Below are 16,280 nucleotides of genomic sequence, written 5' to 3'. Positions count from 1 at the left end.
AATACTATGTGTAAATAATTCCTGTCTACCTGCCTGGCTTTTCTCATAGTAGTCGTATTACACAGGTATCGGCTTTCTTTTAGGAGAGTGTGTTGTTTTTGCTGATTATCGTTAATATCATATTTTCCAGGCAAGTGAAAACCGGCTGCTCCTGGCTGCATTTAAGGGCTTATTGGATGATTTCCGATCTGAGTTGCGGGATGAGGAGAGAGAGAAACATGAGATTCAGCAGCACTATGCAGATGACAGGGCGACCTGGGAAGTGGAGGAGACGACCCTCAGATGTCAACTGGAGCAGGTAGAGAGCAGAGAGCTGGGAGAGTTCTAGGAGTTACTTTAAAGGGACATATCTTTTAATTTAGGATTCCTTAAAGCCCCAGCATTAATTATTATAACAATGTTTCTTCATTACTATGGATGTTTTCGCATATAATTTCACAGTAAATCTGACCTAACACCCATTGTACAGTTCTGTATGATACGATGGAGTTATATGAGTCAGTAAATAATAACTAACACTGTCACAAACAAATGGAAGCAGTTATGTCTACACTTATTGACCTCCATTAAAACCTCTATATCATCACAACCGAAAAGTGTGCTGTGAATCTTCTATTTTAGCAGAAAATAAATTTTTAAGTTAGATGATTAGGCCATTTGGTAAGTATGAAAACAAAAAAGAATGGAAGAGACAAAACTGCTCGGGCAACGTATATCTTAATTGCTATTCAGCAGACAGAACTAAACCCTTAGTAAGATTGATTTTGGTGAAATATAACGTGGATTACAGAATACACCTTTTCACTGCACAGCTGGTTAGAAAATCTTGCATTTGTCGCCTGTACCCTTGAAGCACAGAAGGCTTTGAAGTTGAAGACACTTTGCATGCCCATCCTGACACACGCACACATTGGAAAGATTATCTATAGAGGACTAGATTAAACTGAGATTACACTGGCGATTAACCTCATTCTTCAGCATCAAACTTAAGTATGTTCTAATATATAAATCCTTTTCAGTAATCAGAAGCAAAGATACGTCCCATCATTTCTCTAAAATGTCCTGTTTTATTTTCAGGGCAAGTCTTGTCAGTTTACAAATATTTTTTTATACCCTGATTCAGGGAAGGGCTGACCACGTTCAGCCCAAAAGGCAAACCCGGACAAATAGTATGTTAATGGTGCAATTTAAAATACAGCAGTCTCACTGCATGCTATCCGGTCCTATTCAAAACACATTCACCCACAGGAGCTGGGTAGAAATCCCAGCGATGGTCAGCGGTGTATTATGGCTGAGCGATGCCCCAGGACAGAGCACCCGACAGCCCTAACCACTTACCCCTGCAGCCATTGCTTCCATAGTTTTGACTGGACCAGTTACAAGGGAGATCTCTGCTCTCCACAACTGGCCAATCAGCAGCACGTAACAAAAATGTGATCTACAAGCTAGTGACAAGCATGATCTTATTTACTGAACATAGATGCAGTACAAATGTTTATGCATATGATGTGACAATTACAAAGGAAATGTAATGTGCCCATGATTATAGACATTACAAGCTGTTATATTTTAGGTTATTTCCCATGTGCTTTCTGAACGCCACCCAATGGAAAGACTGATGTCTAGTCTAGTAAGCATGAGTCAGGCTGGGAAAAACATTGTGGGCAGGATGGGAACCAAGTGATGAACGGCCGTCTTTGAACATTCAGCCATGTGTTGCTGCCCCTTAACCCATAGGCGTATGTTTTCCCAGTGTCTCTATGCATGGCATGTACTCTACACCAGTGCCCCTCAACCCTCTCCTTAAGGCGCACCTAACGGTCCCGGATCTAGGTATTACTCAGGTGTGTCTAAGGTGTTTAAAGTATTTTTGTTTTTAATTTTTCAACACCTTAGACACACCTGAGTAAAACCTAAACCCTGGACTGTTAGGTGTGCCTTGAGGAGAGGGTTGAGGAGCACTGGTGTACACCCCGTCACACCTCACATCATGCATTTGGATCGCTCTTTGACCATGGTGTCCAGTGTGCAATGCTAGATTAATAGATCCTAAAGTTATATTTTCCGTATTAAAGTATTGTACCGTGTTTACCATACCCCTTGTAGGTCACTTACTATTCACACGTTCCACCTTAGAAGAAAGTGAACAGGAAGCGATTACGATTGCCATTAGTCACCATTTTATTGCACGCAGGAAAATTGACTAGTGAGATCATTGGGTAGTCTGGCGCGGTGCCATGTTTTTGCAGACAGAGGATACCAGCTGATAAGATGTTTGGTTTACAAATCAATTTCTATCTTTCCTTTAGCGTGAGCTCATATTTCCTTTGGCTCGCGGTGTGTAACATCAATATTCATTCTTTTTTCCATTTATAAGAGAGCTATTTATGTGCCAGGAGTTTTAGTGTCATATTTTCTATGCCTGTAAACGTTACCGTAATTGAAAACATTTTGGTTATTAAATGAGCAGTTCCATGGATTAAAAAAAGAATTGATTGCCCCTTGTTCGGTTTAGATGTTAAGAATGGTGGTAATAATCAGTATTTCAGAAGAAGGTTAATACAGGAGAAATATCACTTATGGTTTCTGGCAGAGGATTCCTTCTTTTTTACTAGAAACCTGTATACACTAAATTGCACAGATGCGCTATTAAAATACAATTATGGCTGTTTTAAAATACCCAATGACATTGTTAGCTGCCATTATTTGACTCATGATACTTAATGGGGCTGTTGTGTTATTAAAGGATTAAACTTAATGTGGCTATTTTCTGATATTACATGCGTGTTCATAATAGAATAATTGATACATCACTCTATTAACTCATCTTCCTTTGTGGAAGGGGGTTGAACAATTACACACTGTCCCAACCGCTAATGCTGGTAATGGTTACAGGGCGCCACATAGTTATGAACTTACTTTGCCCCTTTAAAGCCAATGAGCTAAAATAAGGTTGTTCAGGATAATGACAGGGGCCCAATTTAATGAACGGCATCCCCGTTTCAGGCTAGACACGAGCACAATGATGTTATTGAAAAGCCATCATTCTTATGTTTCTTGTGTTTTTCGAGACCATTTAAACTTAACAAAATGTCTTAAGCGCTGCGTAAATTGTTGGCGCTATATAAATAAAAAATAATAATTATAATAGATCAATGACCAGTGAAATCTGTGCTGATGATGATCAATGGAGTGAAACCCAGACCAAAGGTGGGGTTTTCCCCAATGCTTCTAACAAAGGAATTCCTTGTATGAATTATCAGAAAACACAAAAGCATTTTCTAAAGTATTTTAACGACACACTGTCTTTTGGGGTAATGATATCATTCTGTGGGCGGAAACAGAAAAAAGCATTGTTTGTATGTACAGTTTCATTTCAATTGCCCTTTATTGTGAGTAAAATGTGTATTCTGGAACAAAAAGATATTATGCGATTTATAACTGTATGTCTTACATATAATAACTCTGGTAGAGGGTAGCACTGTAGGAGGTCCAGGCTAGCTTAATGGTATAGCATGTATTGGTGATGGTTAAATTGGTCTGGGTATAGTTATTAACAGATCTAGATAGATGTGATGTGTATTAAAATCCTAACGAAGATGCTCCCTTTTTAAAATGGTTTCCGATTTAAAATACCTCCATGAAAGGCAAAGCTGGACACAGTATTGAAAACTTTATCCCATGTTTCATAATGTGTGTAAATAAATGTAACATATTAATAGTGATGATTTCCACAGCCATTGAAATATGGAAGCTAAATGATCCATTTACATGCATCCTAAGATTAGCTGATACCTATGTGTGTGTTTCACTCTTTTTTGAGACATAATGTTTCCGTAATATACAAAACTTGGTCGTATTGACATTGTTCCCTTTACATTTTTATTTAGTATGAAGCAAGGAAGCAAAAAGTCCCAGGAGAAACAGGCCTTGCAGATTTAAGATCATCATTCAAGCAGGAGCGGGATGAGCACAAGAAGCTGCTTGCCGAGAGTCACGGTCTGGTAATAGGTCTGCGGAGGCAGGTTCAGCAATCTGAGAAGAGCTGGTGCAGGGAGAGGGCAGAGCTAGTGGATCGCTATGACCGGGACCGCCGGGACTGGGAAAGGCAGAGTAGAGACTTCCAGAGGAACATAGAACAGGTAAGAACATTTCTACCATTCACTAAACATGAATAATTCTGTGATATTCATAATTAACAGTAGCATATTTTAAACTGAAATGTTTATGGGAGAGAATCCTCATCAGAAGAGTTGTGTGAAAACATTCCGCCATCTCCAATAACCGATTATGTTTCCATAGTTGACTTCCAGCCCACCTATACGTCACTTGACCCCCTGTGGCATCACGAGTATACAACATTAGGAAACATCATCTACTCCTGTCACGAACCGAGGACACAGGTTGATAAGGAGCCCAGGTGCAGGGGATACGAGGGGCTCTGTCTGTACCCCACGATGCATTATGGTCTGGGGTTGTTACAGACAGGCGCAGGAATAAACCACAGACAACAGATCAGGATTAAGAGTTGTATTGAATGCGATGATACAACAATATATATGCAATGGAAGTTACTTGGCAGGAAGCCCACTTGCGGGGCACACGGCAGATAAGCCCTCTTGCGGGGCACACGGCAGATAAGCCCTCTTGCGGGGCACACGGCAGATAAGCCCTCTTGCGGGGCACACGGCAGATAAGCCCTCTTGCGGGGCACACGGCAGATAAGCCCTCTTGCGGGGCACACACGGCAGGAAGCCCACTTGCGGGGCACACGGCACGACTAGAAGCCCTCTTTCGGGGCACACACGGCAGGATGCCCTCTTGCAGGGCACACGGCACGACTAGAAGCCCTCTTGCGGGACACATGACTAGAAGCCCTCTTCCAGGGCACACGGCACGGCTAGAAGCCCTCTTCCAGGGCACACGGCAGGTTGCCCACTTGCAGGGCACACGGCAGGTTGCCCACTTGCAGGGCACTCAACCAGGGTAGTCCGCTAGTGGGCAGTCATCCTGGGAGTCGCGATGCAGGGCACTCCTCTTGGGAGTCCACTAGTGGGGCGCTGGCCGCAACTCAGGAACACGGCAGGTTGCCCACTTGCAGGGCACACGGCAGGTTGCCCACTTGCAGGGTACTCTACTTGGGAGTCCACTTAGTGGGGCGCAGGCCGCAACTCAGGAACATGGCAGGTTGCCCACTTGCAGGGCACACGGCAGGTTGCCCACTTGCAGGGTACTCTACTTGGGAGTCCACTTAGTGGGGCGCAGGCCGCAACTCAGGAACATGGCAGGTTGCCCACTTGCAGGGCACACGGCAGGTTGCCCACTTACAGGGTACTCGACTTTGGAGTCCACTTACTGGGGTGCTGGCCGCAACTCAGGAACACGGCAGGTACTGGAGCAAGGCAGGTACTGGAGCAAGGCAGGTACTGGAGCAAGGCAGGTACTGGAGCAAGGCAGGTACTGGAGCAAGGCAGGAACTGGAGCAAGGCAGGAACTGGAGCAAGGCAGGAACTGGAGCAAGGCAGGAACTGGAGCAAGGCAGGTACTGGAACGCGGCAAGGTACTGGAACGCGGCAAGGTACTGGAACGCGGCAAGGTACTGGAACGCGGCAAGGTACTGGAACGCGGCAAGGTACTGGAACGCGGCAAGGTACTGGAACGCGGCAAGGTACTGGAACAAGGCAAGGTACTGGAACACGGCAAGGTACTGGAACACGGCAAGGTACTGGAACACGGCAAGGTACTGGAACACGGCAAGGTACTGGAACACGGCAAGGTACTGGAACACGGCAAGGTACTGGAACACGGCAAGGTACTGGAACACGGCAAGGTACTGGAACAAGGCAAGGTACTGGAACAAGGCAAGGTACTGGAACAAATCAGGAACCAAACAGGTAGTCCTCAAACATTACAATGTCAAGGCCCAGACTGCAGGGCTGGGCAGGTTATAAAGGCTGACTTGATTAGGTAAGCAACTGCAGCTGGACCTGGTAATTGGCCTGAGTGGCAAGGGCGGCCACTAGTGGCTGGAAACATGAAAATGAATGGCAAGGTTTTGGATAAGTCCAGCTAGCGCATGGTGAAACGTGACAACTCCATAAACTCGGAAGATAGCAAATGGCTATCCACACTTTTTCAGGCTCTTCAGTGCTTCAGCCGTTGCACAGGGTGGTTTACTAGCCTGAACCTGGATTATGGCATTGGGGTTTTACTTGAAGATCTAATCAATATGATTACTATCCAGTTACACAACAAAAAAGTTGAAATCCTTCAATAGAAAGAATCCCTAGTGTGAAAACTAAAATCTCAGTGGCTATGTCAGGGTACCTACCTGTGGCCATGTCAGGGTACCAGTCTTTCACAATAAATCTGTGGCTGGACCCTGCTAACCGTTCAATAGAAGGGTACCATTATACCAATTAAAAATAACAAATAGACTGTGCTCTATTTCCCTATGCGTTTCACCATGATGGCTAATCACTAATGTCCTGAAGAAAAAAGTTACATCAATGTTCAACTATTTACTAGTGAGGACTAATTGACCTTGAAAATAATAGGCAACAAGACTACCAATCCATGATACTAAAATGGTGAATGTTTTTTCACTTGCCTTCCTAGGCCTTGTCCATACTGATGTAATAAAAATGTCATTGAAAATGTATCAACAGTGAATAACTGTTGGTATAACACTTGGAAGAAACTAAACACAGAATCTGACTTCATCAAAGAATAGCAGATGCTACAAACCAGAAATATGGTGTCATTGCTTTACAAAACCTTATGTACAGTGTAAAACTCTGTGTGTTGTCAACCAATTTTAAGAAATAAAATCCATCCATTAAATGTCTGTATGAAGGAGTGAGGCAAGGTATTACACACAGTGGAAGCCATAGTAGTCTTGAATGAGAAAAAGCTATGAATGAGTAGAGGTAACAATAAGGACAAGCTTGGCAAACAAATGCAAATCATCATATCTCTAAATTTGGAATTTCTGGCTTGTTTAAAATTTGATATGGGTCATTATTTTATTAGCTATTTTTAACTGGCTCCATTAAAAAAAACTGTGTTTATGATGCCATTCGTTTTACCTCATTACAGCTCCAAAAAGAAGTAGGTACCCGAAGAGCAGAAAAGTTCACGGTAGAAGAAAAAGAGGGTGATATGAATCCGTTTTTAACCAAAGGCAACCTGGACGTTCCTCGTGTGCTTGGAGCCAGATCCTTTTCTGAGTCTGATGATATGCCGTTCGAGGAGGATTTATTGCCCAAACTGAGGGGATCTGACCGTTGTTCTGGATCTGAAAACCTGTTTCTTGATGCCCTGTCGCTGGACTCTGCAGATGAAGCAGAGATACCTCAACCACACAGACTGGAGCGGAACAAGTTCTCAGCAGAGGTGAGATCTGTTCATTTGCTGCAAAGTTCTAACATGGAATATAGATGTATCAGAACGTGTTGTGATTCGTAAAGACATGTTGCTGAGTGTAAGGTCACAGTTTAGGATGTAACCTTTTTATGAGGTCAGCTAGTCATGCCTGCAATTCATATGCTTTTTGACTAGACTCAAAACATGCATGTCATGTGGCATTCTTGTAGTGGTGGCCAATACAAAAGTTCTTGACCTCGCAGATGTCGTGGCCTATAGTAGGTACCACTTTCATTTTGAAGATGTTTGGACTTCAGACATTTCAGACAATAAATCATGAACATGCGAATTTCTATACGTGGAAAAATATATTTGTGAACTATGAGTGACATAGAAGAAAGACTTTATCTTACATTGTGATGTTGTTGGCAATATATCACATTATTGAACCCATCTGGTAAACATTTTTCACTGACACAATGTGTAAAAATTCAAGTGCTTTATCACATTTTATCCTTTATCATAGATGTTTCATTACATGAACCTTAACATCTACATAAAGCAAAAACTGTCTAGTAGTTTCTGTTGTCTCTTTTATATAATATATCTGTGTAACAATGTTTTGTATTATTATTGTAGGAAGAGGTGCAAAAGGGAGGCCTGCAGAGGTAAGTACTTTATAATGAAAAAACATGTGCAACTAATATTTAGTTCTGTACTAGAAAACATTTCTCTTTCCTGTAAGTCCTGCCCTGGCTACTTCTGCCAAAACCAGCAAATTTATTGGTATGTACACTTACTGCACATGCTCAGTAGCACTTCCATTGGAGTCAATTAAGCAGCAGCCAATCACATGTATGCTACAAAAGCATCATTGGTCAGATGGCATACATATGATTTGTTGATGCCACGCCCACTGATTTCAGTATGCAGGAAGAATACTGGGATATGTTCCCTGCTTCCAGTAAAGGCGACTTGGACAGAATACTCACTTTCTACTTCCAGTAACCTAAGAATGCCTGCAACACTTTGCATGCAGTAAGATGTATTGGAGTCTGTGCAACATAGACTCCAACATAACTTAACAAAAGAATAGGTCTAGGGTGCTCTTTTTGAACCCAAACTGCCCAACCCAAACCAGTAACTACTCCTTTTTCATTCTATAGGGTAATGTCTGTCTCTTCCATGTCTGAATTCCATCGTTTAATGGAGAGTTCTCCTTTTCTTCCGGAAAAGAACTCAGATTTTGCTAGTGACAAGGATGAGCTATCTCCACCTCTGTCACCTGATGACCTGAAATATATTGAAGAGTTTAACAAGAATTGGGATTACGGTAATGCAGGGCAAAGTGATAGGATAGCTGGCGTCTGCAGAGCAGCAAATGGCAAGTTGGAAGCGGGTTTGGCTACTGAGACATTCCAGTCACCGTCATGGTTCCTCACAACAAGTGTTACTATGACGACCAATACAATGACCAATCCAGAACATTGCCCAAAACAGTCTCCTAGAAACCACACAGTAGCAGAAAGAATGGGAGTCAGGGTCTTCCATAGCCCACCCATGGTCCGTAGGTTTGATAACTCAGCTATTAATGGCAATGAAGAGAATAAACCGTCGGATCAAGATGTACCGTTTTCTGTGACCAAACCCAAAGGGAATGTTTCAGAAGCAAAAGGTGGTTCTGGAGAGGCATTTGGGAAGTGGCCTTGTGATGTCAATAAACACCACAAAGACTTTATGGAAAGCGGTTTAAACCTCATAGACCGTCCGGTTTGCACTACAGTAGGATTTGCTTCTCCTCTGCACACGATAGCGTTGTCAAGAAATATGAGCGATGATATGAAAGAAGTTGCCAACTCTGTTAGAAATGCAATCCGAACAAACTCTGCAGACCCTCAGTTTAAAGACATTGCATGTCAAACAAACGGTTTGAGGAACACAGGAACGCAAACCACACAAACAATTAGTGTCGGCCTGCAGACAGAGGCTTTACGAGGCATCACCGGCAGCCCACACAAGTGTCTGACTCCTAAGGGAGGGTCTACTCCCATATGCTCACCTTCACGTAGCTTAAGGAGTAGGCAGCTGGCTCCAGCCATTGAAAAGGTCCAGGCTAAGTTTGAACGCAGCTGCTGTTCACCTAAATATGGTTCTCCAAAGCTGCCGAAGAAAACCCTGCCAAAAACAGATCAGCCAAGTAACCGTGCTGCATCGGGTACCCCTCAGAAAGGTTTTAATGAATCGGCATGGGCTAGGTCAACCACAACAAGAGAGAGTCCTGTCCACACCACTATTAATGATGGTCTTTCTAGCCTATTTAATATTATTGACCATAGCCCGGTAAATTGTGATCATCTGAACAAGCTTTCCAGGCCAAGTAGCAGATCTCGATCTGCAGAACCCAGGTCTGAATTTGGGAATGTGCCAGAAACGTACATGGATGTTAGAGGGAGATCACCTAGCCCTATCCGCATAACGATGGAGCTAGAAAGGGAACAAAATACTGATATCAGCACTAGCAGACAAGACCTCTCCACCCCACCAGGCTATTCCCTGTCAGAAAACGTTGCCAAAATTCTCAGCAAGAAACTGATAGAAGATCAAAAGCAATCTCCACACAGCCCTTCCAGGGTCTACAGAGACCACACAGCTGCAGAAATTCTTAAAGCAGAACTGGGATCCGTTGAGGTAAGATTCACTTGAGTTGCATTTTGGAGCACTATTTCTTTCAATGGTATTTTATTATAGAAATTAATTTTCATATATTTGCAGCTGTCTGAAAATGCTCTATATAAAAGCACATTCACACGATAGCAGTTGATCTTGTGGTTACCTTACTATTGTACAGCTGCTCTGGATAAGTACAGGATAAGTAGAAGAGTAAAACAAGTGAAATGAATACACAAAAACATAGCGAGTGTGAATGAGAGTGTGAAAGGGCATGAGACAGTGAATGAGGGTGAATGACGACACATTTTGTTTCTGAATGTAAAAAGCACCCCCACCCCGATTTTTCTCCGAAATGAATGGACAGGAAATGGAATTCGTTGTCTGAAAATGAATTGACCACTAACAAAGACATTTATCCGAATCATTTTTAGTCCATTTTTTAATGTGACAGTTTCCCGTTGCCCACAATTGAATTGCTGTGATTTAATGACAGGAAAAAGTTATCTTTCAAGATTTTTTACTAAAATATCTTTTACTTTCAAGTTTTGCTATTGTTGTCACTGTTACAATAGATGGTGGTAAGTTTCCTGTAACCTCTGAGATGTCCTGATAATATGCGGAAACGGCACGCTTCTGCAATGGTATCTAATAATGATTATTTTCTTTTTAATTTCCTTTCTATCTATTTGCTTTCTTTCTGTCTATCCTGTCTAGAACCAAACTGTCTTACTAACTGCCCCCTGGGGACTCTAACTCTGATTGCTTCACTGCTGTAAGTTTCTTTTATATCTTTTTTTCTGCTTAATGTCTGGCAACAATGCTTTTCTGTTTATCAGATTTACGGACGTATGAGCCGAACAAAAAAAGAAAAACAGATTTGGACAGATGGAGCCTGCTCCTGTCGCCCAGTGACTTCCTCACTGCATGCTCACCCCATTACTTTATAAGTCTTTGCTATAAATATAGATACCATCCATCCGTTGGCTAAATATAGGTGCAGCTTCAGACTAAAATAAGTCATTATATTGCCCCTGGAGTGAAAACAGAGCATTTATCTTAAAGGAACGGAATACCATAAATATTTATTTGCAACTTTTTATGTGCAACTTATTAATATTTTTGCAAACATGCCTCAATTTTGAATGTACAGAGCCGGGTCATGCCTAAGGCAACCTAGATGCCTGCTTACGGTCCAAGGTGATTAGGAGGCAGGGACGTTTTACCTTGAGTTCTACTATGAAACACATATGGCTATGAGAGCTGTTAATGCTTAGTGTATTAAATGGCCACAAACCAATCATATACTAATATATATTTCTAGATTCCATCTGTGTTAATAAATAAGTCTAAATAGAATTGATTTTTAGTCTTTGCTGTCCCGCATAGGTGTGTAGGGTTATGAAACCAATGCAATAATACAGTATAATCTATGGAAGTATGGAAGGGGAGGCCATCAGGATGATCTTAAGTTATCCAGCCACTTTGATTATTATCTGTCTGTTTTCCTTTTTCTATGCTTTTTGCTTTGTTTTCATTAACATGCTTTCTACGTGTTACACTCTTTTTCTCCAGGTCCCTCATTTTGTCTTTCTTTCTTAACTCATGTACCCTTTGTGGATGCCATTCTCCTGTAGCATGTTTGGTCCTACCATGTCTTCTATACTTCATATCTACGTGGGTTCCTGTAATGATGTGCCATTTTCTATGCATTTCTTTCCATACCTACACAAACACAAGAGAAAAAACTTTTTTCCAATAATGCTGGTGTATAAAACCACCTTCCTTGCTGGAAGACATTAATTCATTGGTTAAATAGTACATTTAGTGAGCTAACTCTTATCCATTCTCTCAGCATCGCCGCATTATTAAATCATAACCAACCATGAGTCACAATCTATTTACTTAGATTGTAATTGTCTAAATATGAAGATGGTGGGCCTGGTCTAATCATTAAATATCCCTGGCTTTATATGTGGCCTGTTTGAGAAAAACAGACATAAAGTAACACTGATAAACTTTCTATACATTTCTTATCATCTGTGTTTTTACTGCCGTTATTTCACATCCACAAAATCACTGGCTTGGTATTTATATATTTTTTTAGAAGCAAATTACAACCATTTGTGTTTCTCCGCTAAATTTCTGTCTTGCGGTGCTGATAAATTTATTGTGATTGCTTGTTATGTTTTGTGACAGGCTGTGTAGTTAGAAAATGTTTTATGTGTACTTCATTGCATTCTTTGTGAATCAAATCACAGTTAGCATTAGATTAGAGGAGGAAACAAAATACTTTTTGGCCAATTTTTCAAGCGCAGCTCATTGTGAATATGTATGTCTTTTAAAGAGTCATGACATGAGAAGAGCAGGAGGTCCTCTGTTGCTTTCATCTTCTAAACCATTCTTTGGCTGCTAGTTCTTGAGTGCCAGCCACATCATCCAAGCCATAAAAGTGCATGCCGCGTTTATTGTTTTCAATTCTGAACATTAATACATTTAATAACTGGATTTAACGTCAAACACATTCATGTTTCCAATACATTTGGTGTCCATATTCTCCCATTTATTTTCTTGTTTGATTTCTGGTGTGATTTGCATTTGGTTGGGTTAACCTCTTGTTTTTGTCACTCAACATTTTTTTTTTATCATAAATTGTTTAAGGTCAACTTGCTTTTTTTATTTTGTTTAATTAGATCATCATATTTAGGTTGTTAGTCTGAAATGAAGGGTAATTCTTAAAGTCTGGATTACATTTTGGGGTAATCACTTTTTTTTTTTTTTTTTTTACCGCAAAGGAACTGCCTTGTCCCGAGTTAGCTCCGTCCTTAGAATCCAGCTTCTCCAGACCAGAGAGACCAGCGAACCGACGCCTGCCTTCCAGATGGGCTTCTCATTCCCCCACTGCCTCCCGCGCTCCATCCAGTAGCAATCTGAATGTTGCTGACGAGCAGGGAAACAAGCAAACACAAGCGGACGATATAGAAGATTGACGCCACCTTGCATGAATAATCAAATGTGCGACTTAGTGTGCTTAACATCAGATTCAAAAGATGTCAGTCTCTGACCACTGAGACGTGTTGTATTTTCCAGTCTGCGGAATGCTCTGTGCAATTACTGAATGTTCAACCTGTGGAACATGTGGTTGTTTTTCAAGAATGGAACATCTTATGTGCCTGTATGAGATAACCATACGTTATGTCTCCATCATTTCAAGAAAAAGTTAATGTAAAGCGATCATTAAGACAACATATAAGAAAATGAATGCTTTATTACCCTCGGTGTTGACTGCCTTTTTTTATTTTTTATTATTGCTCCCCCAACTTTTTATTTTCATCATGTTTTTTTTTTAATTATCCATCCATTGTTTTTTTTTTTAATGATTTCTACTCTTAACGTTCGACTGTTCATAGAATGATTATTTTTGAAGGTGCTTCATCTCGTCTGAAGCTGTAATGAAAGAAGAAGCCATTCTATAAACAGAAAAGAGATGTATTTTATTGACTTAAAGTATCGACAAAATAAATAAATGTCTTATCAAGTTGGCTGTATGCAAAAAAAAAAAAAAATGATGATGTCACTTGATAGCAGATGCGGGCACTTTAGTGCATGTACATAGTTGTGCTGTAACGAACCATCGTTCATGAGAATGAATCTGTGTTTTACTGTAGTACTCTTGTGATTTATGTACTGTAAGTTTAGCGTTAGTTTACTTGCACTGATTACACAGGAAATAATTTTTTAAAAATTGACGTTCACCAGCTATGTATCTACAAGTCTCTGTGATGTTTCATGGAAAAGCCAAGGCATAATGAAATGTAACGGATTATGCTGGGAAGTACATACAAGGCTGTCCTTCACTATTAAAGCCCTGTTGAGATGTATGAGTCTTTCTTTGTTCTTGTTGGACCCCAAATGCCTCTGTCCCTCTGTTCTTATTTTATTCAGCACCTAGAAAATAAATCCAGACCAGCACAATGAGAACTTTTAATTGGTTGGTTCCTTAGCCAATCAAAGTATAGATCCCTGCAGAAATGGTTGGATCTTAAATGAAACTCCCGTTACTCTCAGGCAAATCGGGCTTGTAGTCTACGATTGTGTGTTACTGTATAAGCTACAGGTTATTTCATGGATAAATTGATTTTTTTTTACATAATTGTCCTTCTAAATGACATGTCTAAAGATAAGGTAATAATAGAAATCCGGAGTTGATTCATTTAAGTGAAGCTTTCTGCACAAGTCTGATTCTAATGAGATTTGCCAGCTCGCTAGAAGCCATAAGCTGGTTAGTGTAATAACATTACATGAACCCATTCAAATTTTTTTTTTTTTGCGAGATTTTAGGATTTTATTTGCCGCGTCTTATCCGATTAAACTGAGTTCCATGCAGAACTGATGAATGCAAATCCTACCAACGTCTCCCCAATCCCTGCATATACAATGAGCCTTGCCTTGTCCGAGAGTTAAGTGCTAAAACCCACCTAACCGCTGAGAATAATGCTCTGCATAAATACATGTGCACCCCAAAGATTTTACACTATGTGTACGAATTTTGTTTTTCTACAATCAGATCTTCCGATGCCAAGGGTATCGTGAGGACGGACTGTGTTGTAGACATGCCAAACACATCTTGTACTCACCTTCTCCACTGTAATAGCGCTACAAAACCTCCTAGCGCTCCATAAATAAAATGTAATGGAACATCCCACCCTTTTATACTTGTCCAAACGTATCAGAGGGTTTGTCGTGTTGTGCGTGTGTGTTGTTGAGTTTTGATGTGATATCACGTATTTTGCGCTGGAAATACAGCAGTTGAGGCAGGTCCCCTAAGACGTGGCTTTTTGCTGGGAAGACTGTGCCTTCTGTCCTCCACCCCTCCTTGAGGACTTAAGTGGGAGTCCAGCGTTCCCAGGAGAGAAGGGGCTACATACCCCCATGTTGGGGGTGGATTAGGAATCCAGTTTTCATTGTGGGCCTACCACGCTTGGAGCAGCTTTCACCTGGGGGGGGCATGAGATAACACAGGCTTCTGGGGGAGGGGGGAAATAAAAAGAAAAATGCAGAGGGTGACATATATTATACTGTATATTATATACCTATTGTATCATGAATTATTTCTGCTGATGTACCAAGGTGTCACCTGCTAATTTTCTGCCTAACAATAGAACGAGGTCAGTCGCCTGTAGCGTTAGACATGATCTAAGAGCCGGTTATGGTGGATTTCACCTAAATATCCAGCAAATATTTGCAGAGGAGTGGAGGTGAGTGGGGACGGAAGTGCGTTAGTCACACACACCATTACTTCATCTGATAAAACAATCCTTTCTGTGTTGTTTTACGCCACTTATGCAGAGATTTAAACATATGTGCAAGACTACAGTGGGTCTGGGTGACTCCTTCCTGCTGGTGACATTACCCAAAAATATATGCTTTGTATGCTCCTTATAATGGACTAGGGTGTATTATTAGGTCAGGTTTCATTGTCTGAGACTGGGAGTTAACAGAGAAAATACTCCCCCTTCAGGAAATTTTCAGTAGAATCAACGTTTAATTTTTATATTACCGTATTGGCTCGGATATAGGCCGCCCCCGTATATAGGCCGCACCCTAAAAGTTTGGTGCTTTTTTAAAGAAAAAGTTTTTTTTCTTTAAAAAAGCACCAAAAAAAACATGCTGCCACTCTGTCCTCCCTCCCCGAGATACGCTGCCGCTGTCCTCCCTCCCCGCGATACGCTGCCGCTGTCCTCCCTCCCCGCGATACGCTGCCGCTGTCCTCCCTCCCCGCGATACGCTGCCGCTGTCCTCCCTCCCCGCGATACGCTGCCGCTGTCCTCCTCTGCCCCCCCTCCTCGACTTACCGGAGCAGACTCCCGGGTGTCTTGCAGGGCCGGCGAGGGACATCTACGCAATACGCGTATGCAACTTCCGGTACCGGTACCGGAAGTTGCATACGCGTATTGCGTAGATGTCTCCCGCCGGCCCCGCAAGACACCCGGGAGTCTGCTCCGGTAAGTCGGGGGTGGGCAGAGGTAAAACGCTTAGATAACCTCCCGTGCCGGCACCCCCCCCCCCGTGGGAAGTGCTGGCAGGGGAGGCTGTCTGAGCGTATCGGGGAGAAGGATGCAGGTCCCCTGCACCGCTGCGGGGGATCTGTATCCTAACCCCCCTGCCTGCCCGGCGCCCGGGACTGCATGTCCCGGGCGTCGGGCGCTAGACCCCGAATATAGGCCGCACCCCCACTTTAAAAACTT

General features: G+C 42.0%; 1 protein-coding gene across 4 annotated transcripts in view; it reads left to right on the top strand.

Moving 5' to 3' along the window:
• The window catches only part of MTCL1 (microtubule crosslinking factor 1), a 63,115-nt gene extending 49,202 nt beyond the window's left edge, over positions 1-13,913 (top strand). For 3 of the 4 annotated variants that reach the window (XM_053466469.1, XM_053466468.1, XM_053466467.1), the window contains 6 exons: positions 131-298; positions 3,891-4,142; positions 7,099-7,395; positions 8,005-8,033; positions 8,532-10,053; positions 12,828-13,913. In XM_053466469.1, coding sequence (XP_053322444.1) covers positions 131-298; positions 3,891-4,142; positions 7,099-7,395; positions 8,005-8,033; positions 8,532-10,053; positions 12,828-13,022 — 2,463 coding nt within the window. In that variant the 3' untranslated portion in view covers positions 13,023-13,913. Of the gene's footprint in view, positions 1-130; positions 299-3,890; positions 4,143-7,098; positions 7,396-8,004; positions 8,034-8,531; positions 10,054-10,749; positions 10,808-12,827 lie in introns of all 4 variants that reach the window. The other variant, XM_053466471.1, reaches the window with a different exon arrangement.
• The last annotated feature ends 2,367 nt before the right edge of the window (positions 13,914-16,280 follow it).

This window comes from Spea bombifrons, chromosome 5 (genome assembly GCF_027358695.1).
Source record: "Spea bombifrons isolate aSpeBom1 chromosome 5, aSpeBom1.2.pri, whole genome shotgun sequence".
NCBI lineage: Eukaryota > Metazoa > Chordata > Amphibia > Anura > Pelobatidae > Spea > Spea bombifrons.
The sequence above is the reverse complement of the archived record's forward strand: the minus strand, read 5'-3'. Positions and strand labels throughout refer to the sequence as shown.